Source organism: Orycteropus afer, unplaced genomic scaffold (assembly GCF_000298275.1).
Source record: "Orycteropus afer afer isolate SDZICR_OR568_19922 unplaced genomic scaffold, OryAfe1.0 scaffold00005, whole genome shotgun sequence".
Lineage (NCBI taxonomy): Eukaryota > Metazoa > Chordata > Mammalia > Tubulidentata > Orycteropodidae > Orycteropus > Orycteropus afer.
The window spans coordinates 21,964,051-21,985,337 of NW_006921592.1; the positions used below are offsets into that span (position 1 = coordinate 21,964,051).

Genomic DNA, 21,287 nt, shown 5'->3' on the forward strand with positions numbered 1-21,287 from the left:
TTGGTCAATGACATGAGACAAAGTATATGTGAACTGCTGTATGAAAAGTGAATTTACTCTGTAAATCTTCACCCAAATCCTAAAAAAAAAAAAAAAAAAAAACCCTATGGAGCAGTTCTACTCTCCCCACATCAGGTCTTCATGCATCAGAATCGACTCAACAGTAACGAGCAACAACAAAACTGAGAAAGTTAAGGATACACAGCTATCTACGTGGTGACAATAGGATTTAGACCAAAGTCCATCTATAGATAAAACACAATTTATTTCCATTATATTCACTCCAAAGGAACTCAAATTCTACACTACTCTTTGTTAAAAGTAAATTAAATTACAGCATCATAAATCAAAAAATGTGGTATAATTGTTTATCTCTGCATTGAAATAAAATAAAGTTAATATCCCTTCTTTAAGCTAGTATCCTACTAGTCTCAGAATACTTACTTATAGTAGCAAATGTCAGTCCCCACACGAACCCACCATGGTCTGGCGTTTAATGCTTCCTGGACAGAATACATGAGTGGCTGCATACCTTTGACATAGAAACAGAAAAGAAAGAAAAAGTTATTTCCAGAATGTTTGAGTTAAAAATTAATTTTGTATTTATAGAAAGAAGCAAACTTTCAGGAAGACTAAATTAAAGTATTTTTCATTTTTATAGTATTTTAAAAATCTGACAAATTTCTCAAAAAATCTCCTATATCAGCCCATGACATACATTTATTTCCAGTTTAACTAAAAGATTACAACTTTAATGACTGAAAAGTCACTAAATATTTTTCTATTAAATTTTCCATACTAGAGCAACTAAAAATACACATATTCCTAACAACAGGTAAAACAATAAATAATACATTTGTGTATGTGCCCTCCTCCATTCCTCTCTATTCATTTCCATCTACACAGAGATTAAAGAAAAAAATGCCACCAAGATGGCATGCTTGCTTTCTTCTTCATCTTTCTCCATACAAATTAAGTTTTTGTGGTGGGAGAGTAGAGCCTGACTCTTAACAGAAATGTAATTAAATACACAATGTATCTTCTTTGGTATTCTTAGAAACATATTTTCTATATGAACTTTAAAGTCATTTCATCTAATTTTCTAAAATAACTAAGGTTCCAACTCAAATTGACATTTTTGGGTTTTTTTTACTTTTTATTATGGTGAAAACATACACAACAAAACATCTGTCAACATAACAACTTCCACATTTAAAGCTCGAGGACATTGATGACATTTTTCATGTTGTGCTACCATTACTGCTTTCCTTGTCCAAAATATTCCACCACCTTTAGCATAAATCAATGCTCCATGAACAAAAGCTTCCTGCTCCTTTCCCCCTCCCTCCACATATGTATGTGTGTGTGTATCTCCCCCCCCCAACCTACCTAGGAATTTCACTCCCACCCCCACTGGTAACTGCTTTGGTTCTCTAGTGACACTCTAACAGAAGATACCACAAATGGGTGGATGGCTTTAACAAACAGGGATTTATTATCTTACAGCTTTGGAAGCCAGAAGCCTGAGTTGTTCAAAGTGCCAGCTCTCGGGGCTGGGTGAAAGTGCCTTGACCTTGGGCTTCAGCTCTGCCTCTTGCTCCCAGCCTTCTGCAGCTGGAGGTGTCTCATTACTCAAGCAGCTGCTGGCTGCTGAGGCTGACAAACCCAAGGATGACAAATACAATGGCACAATCTCAAGATCACCAAATATGACGGGCCACTAGTTCAAGTCCAGGGACAGTCCCAAGATCAGCAGGAGACATGGTAGGCTGCTGAGTGAAGACTCAGCTACACGCAGGGTCCAAGTGTGCCAAAAAGCTGCAGAGATTTCTCAATGTTTCTTGTTAAATACTGGAAGCAGATCACACCCCTAAGGCAGCTATTCAGCTGCTCAAAGTAAATTCCATCATGGAGGTGATTACCAGTCCCATCATAGGGAATACCACATCCAGCTGCCCAGCCACTCAAAACCTCCAGCCAAGTTGACAAACAACTACCACAGTAACCAACAAAGAATATTTCCTACCATGTATAAACCTTTCCTTGACTTTTTACACTAGTGTACCAATATAGTATTTGCCCTTTGGTGGTTAACTTATTTCACTCAGCATAATGTCCTCCAAGTTCATCCATGTCATGTGGTGTTTTGCAGATTCTACATTATTCTTGCACAGTGTTCCACTGTGTGTATGTACCACAATTTGGTTATCCATTCCTCAGTTGATGGGCAACATGTTAATTTTAGAAAAGCTGACATTTAAAAAAAAATTGTTTTTCAAAATTTTTATTGTAAAATATGTACAAGAAAAAATTTGTTATTTTAACCATTTTTAAGTGTACAATTCAGTGACGTTAATTACATTCTCTGTAGAAGGATATCATGCTTGGTAAAGTGGAGGATCAGGGGAAAAAGGGAAGGCCCTCAATGGCATGGACTGACACAGTGGCTGCGATGATGGGCTCAGGTACAGCAAGTATGGTGAGGCTGGCACAGGACCAGGCAGTGTTTCATTCTGTTGTATATAAGGTCATTATGAGTCAGGGCCGACTCGATGGCATCTAACAACAACAACAACATGTTGTACAACCATTGCCATTATCTAGCTCTAGAAGTTTTCATCACAGAAACTCAGTACCCCTTAAGAAGTAACTCCCTATTCCCTGTCCCCACCCCCTAGTCTGTGGTAACCAATAATAAACTTTTATCTCTATGCATTTGTCTCTTTTAGATTATTTCATATAAGTAGGTCATGCAGTATTTGCCCATTATCTAACTTATTTCAATCAGCATAATGATTTCAAGGTTCACCCATGTCATGTATCAGGACTTCATTTCTCTCCATGGCTTAATAATATTCTATTGCATGGATATACCATGTATTGTATATCCAATTCTCAGTGTTATCAACAGGAATTGTATTCCTGTTGATAACACTGAGAATTGGATATACAATACATGGTATATTCATGCAAGATACTTGGGTTATTTCCACTTTATGGCTATTGTGAATAATGTTGCAATGAACACTGTGTACAAATTTCAAGTCTCTGGGGTATATGCCTATGAGTGAAAATTCCCGGTCATACAGTCAATCTATGTTTAACTTTTTGAGGAAACACCCAACTGTTTACCATAGCAGCCCACCACAAAGAATTTCTCCATAATCTCCCCAACACTGTTGTTTTTTGTTTTTCTGTTAATAACCATGCCAGCAGAGTGATATGGTATCTAATTCTGATTTTGATTTGTATTTCCATGATAACTAATGACTTTAAGAATCTTTTCATGTGCTTACTGGACATGTGTGTAATCTTCTTAGGAGGCATGTTTACTCGAATCCTTTGCCAATATTTTAATTGAATTGTTTATCTTTTTGCTGTTCAGGTGTAGGAGTTCTTTATATATTCTGGATATTAAGCCCTTATCAGATATATGGCTCCCAAATTTTCTCCTGTTCTGTGGGTTACTTCACTTTGCTGATAAAATTTTTGATGTAAAAAATTTTTTAACTTTGATTAAGTTCAATTTATCCATTTTTTTTTTCTTTTTTGGGTCATAGCTGAGAACTCAATGTTAAAAATAAGGTCTTGAAGTTTTACCACTATGTTTTCTTCCATGTGTTTTATGGTATTAGTTCTTACATTCAGCTCTTTGATCCACTGTTGACTAAATGTTCATAAATAGTGTGAAATTGCTTCAGCACCATTTGAAGAGATCATTCTTTACCACTGAATGGGTTTGGCACTCTTGTCAATAAGTTAATTGACCATAGATGTATGAGTTTCTTTCTGGACTCCTATTCCAAATGTTCTCTGCAAGAAAAATTGTTGCAATTTTGATAGGGGTGGTGTTGAACACGTAGATCACTTTGGGTAGGTTGACATTTTTATCGAGACCTAGTATGATTTACCTTAAAAAATTTTTATTGAAAGAGTAAAATCATTTTCTCCATGTTGGTAAAGAACTATTTTGTTGAGTTTATCCTTGAGTATTTGTTATGATTTTTTTTTTTTTTTTTACATTTCTAAATGGCAATGAAGAACTATTCATTTTTTGTATTTTATACTCACCTTATTTAGTACACTCACTAATTTTAACAAGTTTTTAGTAGTTTCTTAGGTTTTCTAGGTATATAATCACATAACTTGAAATTTATACCTGTTTATCTGGAATAAAACTTAAATGAACCTTGGAAGAAGCGAGGAAGGCAATAGTTCATCTAGCTTCCTTTGGACAAACACAAATTCTCAGAAAAGAACAAGTTTGATAAAGTAGAGAATAAGCAAAAAATGAGAAAAACTCTTAATTAGATGGACTGACACAATAGCCACAGCAAGAGGTTCAAACATCAAAAATAACAAAGATGGTACAGGACAGGGTAACGGTTCATTCTATTACACATAGGCCACCAAGTATCTGAGCCCACTCAATGGCGTTAACAGTAACAACAATCATATTATTTTAAATTTAAATTATTTTATCTCCTCCTCTAGTATTTATATCAGGTATTTCACTTGCTATTCTAATTGCATTTAGAGAAATGAAACAACTGCTGAATACAGTGGGAAGAATATACAACTTCCTTGTTCATAATTTCAACCAAAAAGTTTTGCCACTCAAAGCACTATTTACTATTTTTTTTTCTAAGCTAACTTTATTGTGTTTAAGTAATAATAGCTAACATCGCTAATTTCTATATGCTAGACATTGTTCCAAGTGTTTCTACACACGTTACATCATTAACTTCTCATAACAACCCTTTGTGGCAGGTGCTATTATTATAGCTATGGCCCTGGTGACACAGTGGTTAAAATGATCAGCTCCCAACCAAAAGAACATCATTCAAACTCATCAGTTGCTCTGCAGGATAAAGATGCAGTCTGCTTCCATAAAGATTTATAGCCTTGGAAAACCCATGGGACAATTCTACCCTATTCTATAGGGTCGCTATGAGTGAGAATTCATGTCAGAAGGTTTGGTTTTGTTTTTTTGGAGTGGATAGTTTCTATCAAAATTCCTAATTACACTTTTAACCATTTTATCAAATGCCTTTCAGTATCTACTAATAGAATCACATAGATTTTCTCCTCTAATTTGTTGATGCAGTGAGTTATGCTGACAGATCTCCTACTGTGAACTATCTTTTGCATTCCAAGAAAATGCTATTCTTCTAATAGTAAGCGTTTAAAAGAGCTACTATCTTAGAATTTTTTAATCTATATTCTTAAATAAAGCTTTTTTTTATTTTGTTTTCTAAATTGCCTTTACTGCTAACCAGAAGGCTGGCAGTTCAAACCCACCAGCCACTCCTCAGAGGGAAGATGGGACAATCTACTTCTGTAGTGATACTGTCTCGGAAACCCATGGAGGGGTCGCTATGAGTTGGGTCTGACTCGACAGTATACAACAACAACAAGTACTGGTAACAGGATCTCACTAGCTTCAAAAACTGAATCACAAGAAATTTCCATCATTTATATGGAAAATACAATCTATTTTTTAACAGGTAAATATAATTCACCTGGAATACCATCTGGGTATGGTGACTAATAAATAATTTACTTTTCCAACAGTTATAAAGCCTATTCAGAATCTTTACTTTTTCTTAATTTTGGTACTTATAAATTGTTTTATTTCTTATTTTCAGCATTTATTTTTTATTAAGTCCTTTATCTTACTTACTTTTGGTTTTCCTAATTTCTTAAATGGGTACTTAGCTAACTTGGTCTTCTTTTTTTATTGTTTAAATAATGTAACTTATTAAAGCTTTCAATTTTCCTCTGAACACCAAGGTAGCTAAACTGCACAGCTTATAAAAAGTGTTTTCCTTTGCAGTACTCTCTAGATCAGAGCCGTACAACACAACTTCCTTCTACGGAGGGAATGTTCTAGCACTGTCTGATTTGGCGCCACTAGTCACATATCAGGAGCCCTGGTGGCAACAGTTAAAAGCGTCCAGCTGGTAACCAAAAGGTTGGCCATTCAAACCCATCAGCTGACCCACAGGAGAAAGATGTGGCAGTCTGCTTCCATAAAGATTCACAGTGTTAGAAACTCTATAAGGCAGTTCTACTCTGACCTACAGGGTTACTATAAGTCAAAATTAAGCCAATGGCAGCGGATCTAGCTTTGTTTTAGTCACATGTATATCATCATACAGAGTTGCTATGAGTCGGAATCAGCCTGACACAGTGGGTTAGTCAGGTGTGGCTATTAAGCACTAGAAATGAGCTTGTTTTGTTGTTAGTTGCTATCGAGTTGATTCTGACTTATGATAATCCCACGTGTGCACAGTAGTACTGCTCCTTAGGGCTTTTAAGGCCAAGAAAAAGATTACCAGGTCTGTCTCCTGACATGCCTCTACACCGAACACACTGCCATCAAGTTGATTCTACTCTTGGTGATGCTACAGGACAGAGCAGACCTGCCCTGTAGGGTTCCCAAAGCTGTAAATCTTTATGGAAGCAGACTGTCTCATCTTTCTCCCATGGAGCAACCAGTAAGTTTGAACTGCTGACCTTTTTCTTAGCAGCCAAATGCTTTAACCACTGTGCCACGAGAGCTCCTTGAGGTGCCGCGAGGTGGGTTCAAACCACCAACCTTTCAGGTAGTAATCAAGCACGTAAGCATTTACACCACCCAGGGACCCTAGAAATCAGTTTGTTGTTGTTGTTGTTGTTATATGCCTTCGAGTCAGCCCTGACTCATAGCGACCCCTCCTTGGGTTTCCGAGGCAGTATCACTACGGAAGTAGATTGCCCAACCTTCCTTCCGAGGAGTGGCTGGTGGGTTTGAACCGTCAGCCTTCTGGTTAGCAGTCAAGTGCCTTAGCCACTATGCTACCAGAGCTCCCAGAAATCAGCTTAGTAGCACTAAAGAACAGAATTTGAAATTTTAATTAAAATAGCTACATGTTAGTAGTTACATGTGGTTATTGGACAGCACAGCTCTTGAAAATTTCTAACATTACTTTTAAATTTCCTTTCTTAAAAAAAATATTACTTAATATCAAGTATCCTTTTTTTTAATTCAATTTTTTATTGATTTCTATTAATATTTTGAATCAGGAGCAATGAAACCTATATAATCTTTTTTAAAAAAATCACCAATGTTTTCTGCAACAAAATAGATGGCAAAGGTTTAAATGATTCATGAATATAATAACAAAGATACTTTGTCCTTTTCACCTATTACTAAACTGTAAATACTGAACAATACTTATACAATTATGACTATAAAAATAATTCACCATGATGCCAAGATGCACGTTCCCCAAAAGAAAATGTGCCCAGAGTGTAATTCAAATAAATTCTTTCAAACAGTTTATCAAATACAGTTCACATGACATTTTAGTTTGTTTCATATTTGTACCATGACTTTTTTATAGAGTTTTTTGTTTGTCTGTTTATCATTTTATGGGAGAAGATAAATGGGCCTTCTTCCCCAAGTCCCTAATTTCTTTCTGTTTCTTATTATAGATAATATTATGGAGTTGCCATGGCTCAAAATCAGCTTAATAACAACTACACTGTACTTACTATACTATGCTGCACCATACTACACTACACTCTATGACATGACACCACTGCTGCTGTGGGCTGCCATCACATTGATCCTCAATCCACAGAGGTCCCATGAATTGTGACCCATAGGGCATTCACTGGTTGACTACTGGAAGTAGATCCCAGGCCTTTCTTCCTACCCCATCTTACTCTGGAAGCTCCAATGAAACCTGTTAAGCATTATAGCAGCACAGAAACCTCCACTGATAGATGGCTGCACTTCAGGAGCAATGGCCAAGAACTGAACTACATGAAAGTGGAGAATTTTAACCACTGAACCATGACTGCCCTCTTTACACTGTATCACATTACTTCGTATATTATTTATAGACTCCATTTCTTCATTGTTGTTGTTGTTGTTATTGTTGTTGCTGTTGCTAAAGGCAATCTTCCTAGGTTCCACTAACTTTCTCAGTAAGTGTAAAAGATGTTTGCCTTCCTTGTTCTTTCCTGGCACTCAGTGAGCCATTTCAATTTGAAAGGATATAACTCAGACACACAAAACTTAGAATAATAGTTAACTATGAAAAAGTGGAAGAAGGTTCACTATGAGGTCAAAGGTCCCTTTAAATTTATGTCAAGTGTTCTAATTTTATGAAAGAGAATGTATTTCTTATATTATCTTAAAAGTTACAGTACTAAATTCTTGTGAAGAGACCTTGTATTTAGAAATTTTGACTACAATAAATATCACTTAGACAAAATAACTTGCCCTAGCAAGAATCAATCACTCACATACAGTACCTCAGACTGATTAAACCACAATCTGTGCAACCTGATATACCAAAATCCATTGCCTTCAAGTGATTCTGACTTACAGCAATCCCACAAGACAAAGTAGATCTGCCCCATAAGGTTTCCAAACCTACAAATCTTCATGGAAGCAAATTGATTCACCTTTTTCCCACAGAGTGGCTAATGGGTTTGAAGCACCAACCTTCTGGTTTGCAGCCAAAAGCTTTAACCACTGCACCACCAGAGTGCCTTCAACCTGATATAGAAAGGCTATATTTCAGCCACTCATTTAGTCATTAGCCAAAGGATAAAGTTTTACACGCATAAAACAAATATGTTAAGAAAATTAAAATATCAGAGTACCACAGTGAAGACTACCTCCAGCAGCATTAGCCTCTAGTAACATCCAAGTAAAGGCTGAATTGAGTACATGTTCAATACTAAGTACAAATACAAAGAAAGATGAGGTACTGTAGGCTGTAATTATCAAATGTACTATAAATCATAGATTCAGAAAACTGTGGAGTTGAAAGGAACTCCCCATTTTACAGATGAGAGGAACAAGAAAAGTTTAAATAGAGCTCAAGTAAACTTAAAACCACCTATCACAAGCTGCACATGCTATCTGAAATCAGTAATCTAAAGAGGAAAAAATACGTGATTCTAATACGGCTAGAGCACAGATTTATACCACAACAAGAAGATCAGATTCTTGGTCTGGAAGATAATGACAGCACCTGTATCTGAATCTCTCCATTCGTCGTCTCCAAACCACACATGGACCCAGGCCTTACATTACTAGATGACAGAATATAACAAACCTTAAATTCTTTATAAGTAGAGGAATGCACAAAGATATACCAAGCAAATGGAAATAATAAGAAAATAGAGATTGAAATCATAAAATCAAAGAAGATTACAGGTCAAAAAATATTAAATGGGACACAGAAGGATGTTTACAATGATAAAAGCCAAAATTTACAATGATAATATAGCACTAATTAATATCTATGTACCAGTTAAGATTCACTCCCAACATAAAGCAAAAACTACAGGATATGCAAAGAAAAAGAGAAACACACTAGTGATGTTGTTGTTGTTATGTGCCGTCGAGTCGGACCTGACTCGTAACGGCCCTTCCTTGGGTTTCCAAGGCAGTATCACTATGGAAGTAGACTGCTCCACCATCTTAATAGTAGATTTTAATACACTACTCTCAGTACAAGACAGACCAGTTGAACAAAAATTTAAAATAATACACAGGAGATCTAAATAACATAATCAATAAGGCAAATTCATGGATATATATGGAACACTAAACACTGAAACAGAGAATGTACTTGCTTCTCAAGAGTACATGGAACATTCATAAAAATTGATCATATATAGATCATGAGGAATACATCAGTGAGTTCCTTTAAAGAAAAATAGCACAAATTAAACTCTCTGATCACAATGTCATAAAACTAGAAATCAAAAACAAAAAATGGAAGCCACTAACACAAAGGGCTGGAGATAAGCAGAATCAGGGTATCAGACCACCGATGGGCTGAGGAGAGCATCAGCCCAAAAGAGCAGCCAGAAGACTGTTACATACACTGGAATTGATCATAATATATTGAGGATAATGGGAGCCAAAATTCTCCATGTTATAGAAGAAAGTTGTAAATGTGGAAAGAAAAGTAGAATATAATCTGTGGTATTAAGATTAGAATAGACAGTGTCAGTGCGACCTCATGGAAAGGGTCCAAGCACACAGATCTTAGTTGTCAAATACCATTCTCCACTAAAACAAACTAGGGCTCTTTGAAGAAAAGGCTGAGTCAAGGGCTAGGGGAGGAGAAGTGCAAGATGAGCTTTTGAGTGTTTTTGTTGTGCAAAAAATATGTCCCTAAAGAATGATGGGGACATGTCAAAAGGACACACAAGTCAGCTTGAAAGGGACTCCACTGGCCAAATCTTTGGTAATTTGCACACAGAAATAAATAACGATAGTAACAAATTACAACCAACTGAGTAAAACAGGAAACTGTGAGTTTATATTGATAAATAAAGATGAAGAAAAAGATACTTACATTGTCTCAAATATCTCCATATAAAATATGTACTAATTACAAAGAGAAAAAGGGTAGCTTTACAATGGAAAAGCCTTGTAGAAACCAACTTAATCAAGCTATCAAATAATTATCATCACTAATGGGCAAAATAAAATCCTGCGTCACCATAACGCAACAGCACTTCTGTGATGTTCTTGCCAAAGATGCATAATTCAATCTCATTATGAGGAACATGAGACAGACTCAAATTTGAAAATCATTCTACAAAGTAACAGGCCTCTAATTTCAAGAGTCATGGTCATAGAAAGTAGAAACTGCAAAACTGTTCCTGAGTAAACCTAAAAAGGCTTGGAATGTGATTTCTTTTGCTACAAAGGATATAACTAAGAAAACAGGTGGAATATGAAGGGAAGGGGTACTAATGATTAGATGGGAATGGTGTAGCAATGGTAATTTCCTGATTATGATAGTTACTATACTGTAGTCATATAGAAAAATGTCACTGCTTGTAGGAAAGTATTTTGAAGTGACAGAGCATCATTTAAGGAAAATATTATCAAGTGGTTTATGGGGAAAAAAATTATTTGTTTTACACTTGCAACTTTTCTGTAAATTTAAATATGTTTTAATTTTTCAAAAAGGTCATGCCATTTGGAAATTTTAAAAAGCTTCTATTAAAACAACTTTTGGGAGAAATGGAAAAAATAGAAATTACAGAGTATCATAAAAGAAAAAAGGCAAACACTGCTTATTGTAATCAATAAGGTATTTTTAAAACGATCAATTTCACAGTTTTAAATATTATTATCAATTAAAATGAAACTACTAAATTCTCAATTGAAAGCTAGAAAAAGAACAAGGAATAAACAATAAAGAAAAAAACTAATGAAATGGAAACTAAACAATATTAGGTCAAATTAATAAATACAAATCCTGATTCTTTGGGGAACAAAAAAGAGACAAGCCACTAGCCAACATAATCAAGAAAATGGGCGGGGGGTGGGAGAGAAAGGACTTAAATAAATGGAAAGACATCCTTGTTCACAGGAGCTCTGGTAGCGTAGTGCCTAAGGCACTTGACTGCTAACCAGAAGGCTGGCAGTTCAAACCCACCAGCCACTCCTCAAAAGGAAGGTTGGGCAATCTACTTCTGTAGTGATATAGCCTCGGAAACCCAAGAAGGGATCACTATAAGTCAGGTCTGACTCAACAGCAAAACAACAACATCCTTGTTCATAAACAAGATGACTTAATACCATTAAGATAGCAATACTATCCAAAGCAATCTAAAGATTCAACACAATCCTTAGAAAAACTCATAGCCTTTTTCACAGCAATGAAAAAGCTGATGCTCAAATTCACATGGAACTGCATGGGGCCCAAAATAGCCAAGAGAATGCTGAAAGAGAAGAGAAGACTAACATCTCCAAATTTCAAAATTTACTAACAAAGATACAGTAATTAAAACAGTGTTTTGATTTTTTTATTTAAAAAAAAAAAAAACAGTTGCCATCAAGTTGAATAACTCACATGTGTCAGAGCAGAACTGTACTCTATAGGCCTTTCAGTGGCTGATTTTTCAGAAGTAGATCACCAGGCCCTTTCTTCCCAGAGATGGACTTGAACTTCCAACCTTTTAGTTAGCAGCAGAACATATTAACCATTTGTGCCACCCAGGGACTGGGATAAGGACAGACATATTCAGCAATGAAATAGAACTGAGTGTCCAAAAACAAACCTATTTATCTATGACCAGTGTTTTCAACGTGGGTGGTAAGTCTATTGAATGGGGAAAGAATAGCCTCTTCAACAAACGGTACTGGAACACAAGCTCTCCACATGCAAAAGAATGAAAATTGATCTCCTCTTCAAATTATATACAAAAAGTAACTCCAAATGGATCATGAACCTAAGTACAAGCTAAAATGATAAACTAGAAAATAAAGGAGTAAACTTTCATTATCTTGTATTTAGCAATGATTTCTTAGATATAACATCAAAAACACAATGAAAAACAGGTGAATTGAACTTTAACAAAATTAAAGTCATTTTGGCTTCAAAGAACACCATCAAGAAAGTGATAAACAACCCAAAGAATGGGTTAAAATTTTTGCAAACAAGTTATCTAAGAAAGGACTTGCATCCAGTATAAAGAACTTTCACAACTCACTAAAAACACAAATAACACAACTAAAAGATGAGAAAAGGATATAAAAATATTTTTCCAAAGAAGACCTGCAAATGGCCAATAAGAAAGGCGGTCAAATCCACATAAAGGTTGTAAATCTTCTGTAAATTTGAAATTACTTAGAATACAATATTTAGAAAAGGTCAAAGATCATAAATTAAATGACATAACATTTTGTAAATGTTCATTTTATGTTTCCCAATGAGATCTACTTCATAGTTGCCTTAGTCATTTAACAAATATTTAATGAACACATACTAACTGCCACGCTAAAGATACAATAATGAGCAAAAAAAAATGTCCTGTGCGGGGGTGGGAGGTGTCTGTCATCAAGAAAGGCATTAATCAAGCTCTACACATAAATAAAATTGTAAACAGCACCACAAAAGGAAGAAAAAAGTACAAGGAATATTTATCAGGGGGACTAAGCCAGTCTGAATAGTCAGGGAAGACTTCTCTAATAAGTGATAGCTCAATTCCAGTCTGAGATAAACTAATGTGGGTAAAGGTGGGAAAGGAAGGAATGCTGTAGACTAGATTCCAAAATTCTACTTTGTTGCCTGGTTCCTCAAAAAAACATTCAATTTGTCTAAGAAGGTAGTTAAAAATCTTCATTTCTTGGGTAGAGATGGCGTGAGGGGTAAGCAGACAGAGAGAGGGAAGGATGGGTGAAGGAGAGAGAGAAACAAACAGACACAATAGAAGGAAGAAGGTAGCAGGGAGAGGAAGAGGGAGAAGAGGGAGCTGGGACCATAGGGAGAAAGGTAGAAAGGTAGAGAGAGAAAGAGAAAACCTCACTACCAAATCTCCAAGCTACCAAAATGCAAGATTGCCATCTAGTGGTAATTTGAGCAAACCTCTTCAACATAATGTGGTTGGGGGTAGTACATTGCAGCAACAGGTACAGCACTATTACACAGTAACATAAACTCTCAAAGTTAGCATTCCAAAGGCAGCATTCTCTTTAAAATTAAAAATAGTAAGAAATACAGTAAAACTGATTAAGGTATTCATTGTGACAAAACTAAGTATTTTTTCCAAACCAAACCAAACCAACTGCCGTCAAGTCAGTATTTTATAGAGTCACCTAAAAAAACACCTAACTAAAGGGATAGCTTAAGAAACAAACAACTATCAGCTTATTCCCTTCTTGGGCACTGCCAAAGAACAAAGTTTCGATCAGGAAAATTTGCTAGAAGCCAACTCGTAAACACTTACTTCAATCAAAAAAATGGAGGAAATTGTAACACACAAAAAGCTACTGCCCTCATCAGTAGTATTTCTGGATTTCATTTGTTTATAAAAATCAAATAAATCTTTCCAGCTGAATAATTTTCTGCTGCAAATGTATCTTCTTAAGCTATAAGTACTATCTCTGATACAAATTCAAAATGGATGTGATAAAAAAACAATTAACAACAACATAGTTATAAATTCTTAGAATACAGAATTCTAGCTTACTAAAATATGGATCGCTTCCTTCTAACTCTATTGATGTTAAAATTAACACCTAATGATAGAATTACATAAAAAAATTACAGCTAACTCTTCATCTACCTAACACAGCATCTACCAGCAACTTCTTAATCCAGTACTTGCAAATATATGGAAATAAAAAGAAACACAAAGACAACTGCTTGTCAAAATCTGGGAAGAATCTCTAATAAATCTTTACCAAGGCAGATGGTGCAGGGCTGAGAAAAATTCAATGTAGAATATGCCTTCAGATCTAAAGTCTTCCTGAAAACAATGAAAGATGGCACTTCTAGCAAGATGGTGGGACAGGCAGACAAGCTACCCAGACCCTCTCCAACGAAGAAACAAGAAACCAAATGAAACTGATTGATGACCCTGGCACCCAGATTTCTGAAGGAAAGGATAACAAAGTGGATCAAATACCAAACAGAAGAAGAAAATGAATGAAAACTGTGAACACACATGACATCACTCAGAAACCAACCAAGACATATAAGTATGTAAAGTAAAATGGACCTACAAGACAGAAAACAGGGAATTAGAGATTTGTAAATGCAGGCAACTATAAAGCAAAAAAGGGGAGTGAACAGTGTAGTTACAGAACTTACAGAGGACGACAAGACACTTTCAAAATAAAAAGGGACTGTTTCAAATTTGGGAAAAAAATAAAGATTAAGTGCAAAGAAAATTAATAAACCTCAGGAAAATTTATTAAAAAGAGGGGGCCAGAATCCATTAAATGGGGAAGAGAATATTTGTTTAATAAATGGTGCTGGCAAAACTGGATATCCATTTGCAGAAAAATGAAACAAGATCTGTACCTCACACCATACACAAAAACTAACTCCAAATGGATAAAAGACTTAAATGTGAAACCAAAAACTACAGAATTCCTCAAGGAAAAACTAGGGGCAAATTTAGGGATGTTCTGGTAACATAGTGCCTAAGGCATTTGACTGCTAATCAGAAGGCTGGCAATTCAAACCCACCAGCCACACCTCGGAAGGAAGGCTGGGCAATCTACTTCAGTAGTGCTATCGCCTCAGAAACCCAAAGAGGGGTCGCGATGAGTCAGGTCCACTCGATGGCAATAACAACAACGACAATATATGGCATAAATAGACTATCAAGCACAACCCAAAATGCACAAACAGCAGAAGAGAAACTAGATGAATGGGACCTTCTAAAAATTAAATTTTTATGTGCTTCCAAAGACCTCTCCAAAAGAGTCAAAAGAGAACCTACAGATTGGGAAAAAATATTTGGCAATAACATATCTGACAAGGGACTCACCTCTAGAATTTATAGAAAACTCCAACACCTCAACAATAAAAAGGCAAATAATTGAATTAAAAAGTGGGCAGAAGACATGAATAGACACTTCACCAAAGAGGATATTTAGGTGGCCAACAAACATATGAGGAAATGCTCAAAATCATTAGCCATTAGAGAGATGCAAATCAAAACAACAAGATACCATCTGGCCCCAGCACTAGCAGCAAAGTTCAACAAGACAAAATAAAAAATGCTGGCAAGGATGTGGAGAGATTAGGACTCTCATATACTGCTGGTGGGACTGTAAAATGGTACAACCACTGTGGAAAGCAGTATGGCGATTCCTCAAAAAGTTGGAATTACAAAGACCATTTGACCCAGCCATTCTATTATTAGGCATATATCCTACAAAAGTGAGAGCCATGACAAGAATAGACATGCACACCCATGTTCACTGCAGCACTATTTACAATAGCCAAAAGATGGAAACAACCTAGGTGTCCATCAACTGAGGAATGGATAACCAAACTCTGGTACATACACACAATGGAATACTATGCAACCCTAAAGAATAACCAAGAATCTGCAAAACACCGCATAACATGGATGAACTTAGAGGACATTATGCTGAGTGAAATAAGACAATCACATAAAGACAAATATTTTATTATCCTTTATTGTAAAAAAGTCAAGGAAAGAATTAATTATTAAAAAAAAAATTCAAGGAAAGGTTTATCTATGGAAGTAAATTTTCTTTGTTCGTTACCAGGGTTGGGAGGAGAGGGGAGGAAACACTGTTAGACAGGTAGAGATAAGTATTGATTTGGGTGAAGAGAAGGGCAATGTACCAAATGTGAGTGATCAACATGGTGGCATTGAGGAAGAGAAAGACATACAGAGGTACATGAGAGGTACAGACAACAAAGATGAACCCTTTTGCATATACAGTACTGCATCGTCAGTGAAGGCAAACACGGGTATACAGGTGGATGAATGGGTAGACAGGCTTAACTATTACGTATGTCTGTGCAGCAGGGAGTGTACCCAAGACCACGTATAGGGCTGGCAGACAATGGTTCTACAAGTGTATTTGTATGTTCTGTAAGAATTCCCAGGTGTGTAGTAGAGCTGACAAGGGACAAGGTTGTAGTCTCTTCTTGGGCACAGCCAGCTATTCAGAGGGACCGAGCAGTTGAACCTGTGGGCTTGGGACCATAGTCGAAGGGGACATGAAGCTCATTTGGCATAACATGCTACACAAAACATTGTTCCACCTCCTACTTTGGCAAGTAGTGACTGGGATCTTTAAAGCTTGCAAGCAACCATCTAGATGCAATAATGGGTCTCTCCGCATCCAGAGCAAAGAAGAAAGAAGAAAACCAAAGATTCATGGAAACAATTAGTCCAAGCAACTGGTATACCATGTGATCTGCAGCCTGTACAACTATGAGACCAGAAGAACTAGATGGTGCCCGGCTACCACTGTCAGAGGAGGATCTATGCAGGAGTTCCTGGACAGAGTAGAAGAACAATGTGGAACAAAACTCAAAATCATTTGGAAAGAAAAAAAGGGGGGGACTAGGTTTGCTGGTCTGATAGAGCCTGGTGGAACCACTGAGACTGTGGCCCCTAGCTGCCCTTCAGGTCTAGAATTGAATTCATACCTGTGGCTTCCAGCCAAACAAAAGACAGGCATATGAGCTAAACATTTACACTAAGTAGATACACTCCTTGGAGAGAACAACCATGGGAGAAAGAACGGCTGTGTATGCACAGGGACATAACTCAGGGGGCAGGAGTGCATGGAGGGATGGACACCAGGAAGAGGTAACTATCAGGAGGAAGGGGGAGGGAAGCTGTTGCATTGTAGTAAACTGTAGTCAATTTCATGAGACAAAGTGTATATGAACTGCTGTATGGAAAGTGAACTTGCTCTATCAACTTTCATACAAATCACAATTATAAAAAAAAAGAAAAGAAAAGAAAAGAAAATTAAAAAGAAGAAAGTTATAGATATTTACTTAGCAAACACTAAGACAGGAATAAAGGAAATAATAAGAAATTCATAAAGAAAATGAGCTCAGCAGAGAAAATTATATAGAAATCAGCAGCACAATGAGAAAAAAACACAACAAAATGACAGCAATAAACTCATACTTATTGATAATGGCACTGAATATAAACTGATTAAATGCACCAGTCAGGAGACACAGATTTTCACAATGAATAATAAAACATGACCCATCGATATGCTGTCTACAAGAGACACATCTTAGATACACAGACTAAAACAGACTAAAATTTAAAGGCTGGAAAAAAATTTATCAAGCAAATGGTGACCAAAAAAAGTAGGAGTGGTAATGTTATTTTCTAATAAAATAGACTTTAAGGCAAAAACTAGCATAAAAAGCAAGGAACATTATATAACGATAAAAAGGTCAAGTGAACAAGACAATATAACCATAATGACTATCTATGTACCCAATGAAAAAGCCCCAAAATACATAAATATTTAACAAAACTGGAAAAGAAATAGACAGCTCCACAATAAAGTTGGAGACTTTAATAACCACTTTCATCTAGGAAGAAACTCAACAAAGACACAAAATAAACAACACAATCCACCAACTTGACCTTATAGATACATGTAGAATACTCCACCCAACAACACCACAATATGCATTCTTTTCCAGCACACATGGAACATTTTCCCGGATAGACCATATGTTAGGCTAGGAAACAAGCCTTAATAAATTTAAAAACATCAAAATACTGCAAAGCATCTTCTCAGATCACAATGTAAAATTAGAAATCAACAGCAGGAAGATCAATAAAACACATGGAAAGTGAATAACAGCATGCTTAAAAACTAGTGGGTAACAGAATAAATGAAATTTTTAAAAATTCTTGAATGAAAACACAACATACCGAAATCTTTGGGACACCGCAAAAAGCAGGGCTCAGAGGGCAATTTATAGCAACAAATGCACACAACAAAAGAGAGCCAAAATCAACACCTTAACCTAACATCTTCAGCAATTAGAAAAAGAGAAGCAAAATAAGACTACAGTCACCAGAAGAAAAATAATAAAAATTCCAGAAGAAATACCTAAAACAGAAAAACAATAGAAACAATCAATAAGGCTGGTATTTAGTTCTTTGAAGATTAATAAAATCAACAAATCACTGGCAAATTGAACAAAGGAAAAAAAGGAGAAGATGCAAATAACACAAATAAGAAATGAAATGGGCAACATCACAACAAATTCAACTGAAATAAGGATAGTAACAGGATACTATGAATAACTGTACTCCAACAAATTTGAAAACAGAAGAAATTGATAGATTTCTAGAAATGCACTACCTACCTACACTAACACAGACTGACATAGCAAATTTGAACAGACCCATAAAAACAAAAAGAGAAAAGAAAAGAAAAAATTAAACAGGTCATAAAAAAGAACTACCAATAAAAAAAAGTCCTAGCCCAGATGGCTTCACTGGCAAATTCTCCCAAACATTCAGAGAAAAGCTGACACCAATTCTACTCAAACTATTCTAGAATATAGAAAGTAAGAAATACTCCCAAATGCATTTTATGAAGCAAGTATAACCCTGATACTAAAGCCTGGGAAAGACACCACTGAAAAAACAAATTACAGACCAATATCCTCATGAACATAGATGCAAAAATTCTCAACAAAATCCTTAGCCAACAGACTCCAACAATATATCAAAAAGTTCATCACGAAAAAGTGGGATTCATATCAGGTATGCAAAGATGGTTAAACATTAGAAAAACAATGTATTCCACCACATAAATAAAAGGAAGGAAATGAACAACATGATCACATCAATCGATGCAGAAAATGTATATGACAAAACTCAACTCCCATTCTAGATAAAAAAAACACTGAACAAAATAGGAAGAAAAGGGCCTATATACCAAACCAACAGCCAATATTGGCTGAAAGCATTCCCTTTATAAACACGTACCAGACAAGAATGCCCTTTATCACCACTCCTACTCAATACTGTATCAGAAGTCCTGACCAGAGCCGTAAGGAAAATAAAAGGCAGCCAACCTGTCAAAGAAAAAGTAAAACTATCTCTATTTGCAAGTGATATGATCCTATAAATAGAAAATCCCAAAGACTCAGCAAGAAAATTATTAGAATAGAAGAATTCAGCAAAGTGATAGGGTACATGAACAACATACAAAAATCAGTCGATTCCTCTATGTTAACAAAGAGAACTCTGAAAAGGAAATCAAGAAAACAATACCATTTCCAATAGCCACCCAAAAGATGAAGTACTCAGGAACAAATCTAACCAGAGAAACAGAAGATTTACAGAAAGAAAACTACAAAACACTATTACAAGAAACCAAAAGAGATCTATATAAATGGAAGGATAAACCATGATCATGGATAGAAGACTTAACAATGTGAAAATATCAATACCACCCAAAGCGCCCTATAGATATAGTGTAATCCCTTTACAGATTCCATCACCATTCTTTAAAGAGATGGAAAAACTAATCACCAACTCTATATGGAAAGGAAAGAGACTCTGAATAAGTAAAACACAACCAAAAAAAAGAACAAAGTGATAGGCTTCACACTTACCAATCTCAAAACCTACAATACAGCCAAGGTAGTTAAAATCGCCTGGTACTATTATTAACAACAGACACATAGACCAGTAAAACAGAATTGAGACATAAATCCACCCACCTATGGATAGCTGATCTTTGGCAAAGGGCCAAAACTCATTAAGTGGGGAAAAGACAGTCTCTAAAAAATAGTGCTAGGAAAACTGGATATTAATTTGCAGAAAACTAAAATAGAACCCATATCTCACAGCAAATACTAAAACAAACTGAAGGTGGATCAAAGACCTGAACGTAAAACCTGAAACTATTTAACTATCATCAAAGAAAAAACGTAGGGGTCCTAATACATGGTGTTCTGGTTACCTAGTGCAACTCTGACACGAATATACCATAAATGGGATGGCTTGAAGAAACAGGAGTTTATTATCTTACAGTTTTTGGAGGCTAGAAGTCCAAGTTCAAAGTGCCAGGCTCTAGGGGCTGGGTAAAAGCTCCTCGACCTTAGGCTTTAGCTCTGCCTCTTGCTCCCAGCCCACTGAAGCTAGAGGCATCTCTTCACTCAGGCAGCTACTGGCTGCTGAGGCTAGCAAGCCCAAGGTCAACAAATAAAATGGTACAGCCCCAGTGTTATGAAACCACACAGCAGGCCATTAATTAGGTCCACTGAAAGTCCCATGGGCAGCAGAACATGGCAGGCTGATAAACAACAACATGGCTACATAGGGTTCAAGCACACCATAAGCTAGAGACCATTCCCATGGCTGTTTCTTACATACAGGAAGCAGACCACATCCCTAAAGCAGCTACTCAGTTGCTTGCGGTAGGTCCCACCATGGAGCTGATTGCCAGTCTCATCATGGGGAATAATTACCATCAACTGCCCAGCCACTCAACCAGGCCCAGGCAAGTTGACACAGAAACATAACTACCACAACACATGGCATAAATACACTGTTAAACATAACTAAAAATGTACAAATACCAGAATACGAAATAGATTACTGGGATCTCCCAAAAAATCAGCCACTCACATGTATCAAAAGATTTCACCAGAAGAGTAAAAAGAGAACTCATAAACTAAGGGGGAAAATATTGGCAACAACATATTGAACAAAGGGCTAATCTCTAAATTTATGGAAAACTTCAATACATTAAAAATAAAAAGACAAATAATCCAACTAAGAGCACATGAGAGGACACTTCACCAAAGATGACACTCAGGCAACTAACAAACATATGAGGAAAGCCTGCAGGTTCAGGACCATAGTTCCAGGGGACATCAAGGTAAACTGGCATAACATAGTCCACAAAGACAATGTTCTACATCCTACTTCGGTGAGTAGTGGCTGGGGTCTTAAATGCTTCTGAGTGGCCATCT

The 21,287-nt window shown here is 36.3% G+C and overlaps 1 protein-coding gene across 1 annotated transcript in view; it reads right to left on the bottom strand.

Moving 5' to 3' along the window:
- Positions 1–21,287, bottom strand: part of AGTPBP1 (ATP/GTP binding carboxypeptidase 1) — a 220,846-nt gene that overhangs the window by 70,409 nt on the left and 129,150 nt on the right. Inside the window, 1 exon segment of the mRNA XM_042780650.1 lies at positions 445–532. Within this exon segment, the coding sequence (XP_042636584.1) occupies positions 445–532 (88 nt within the window).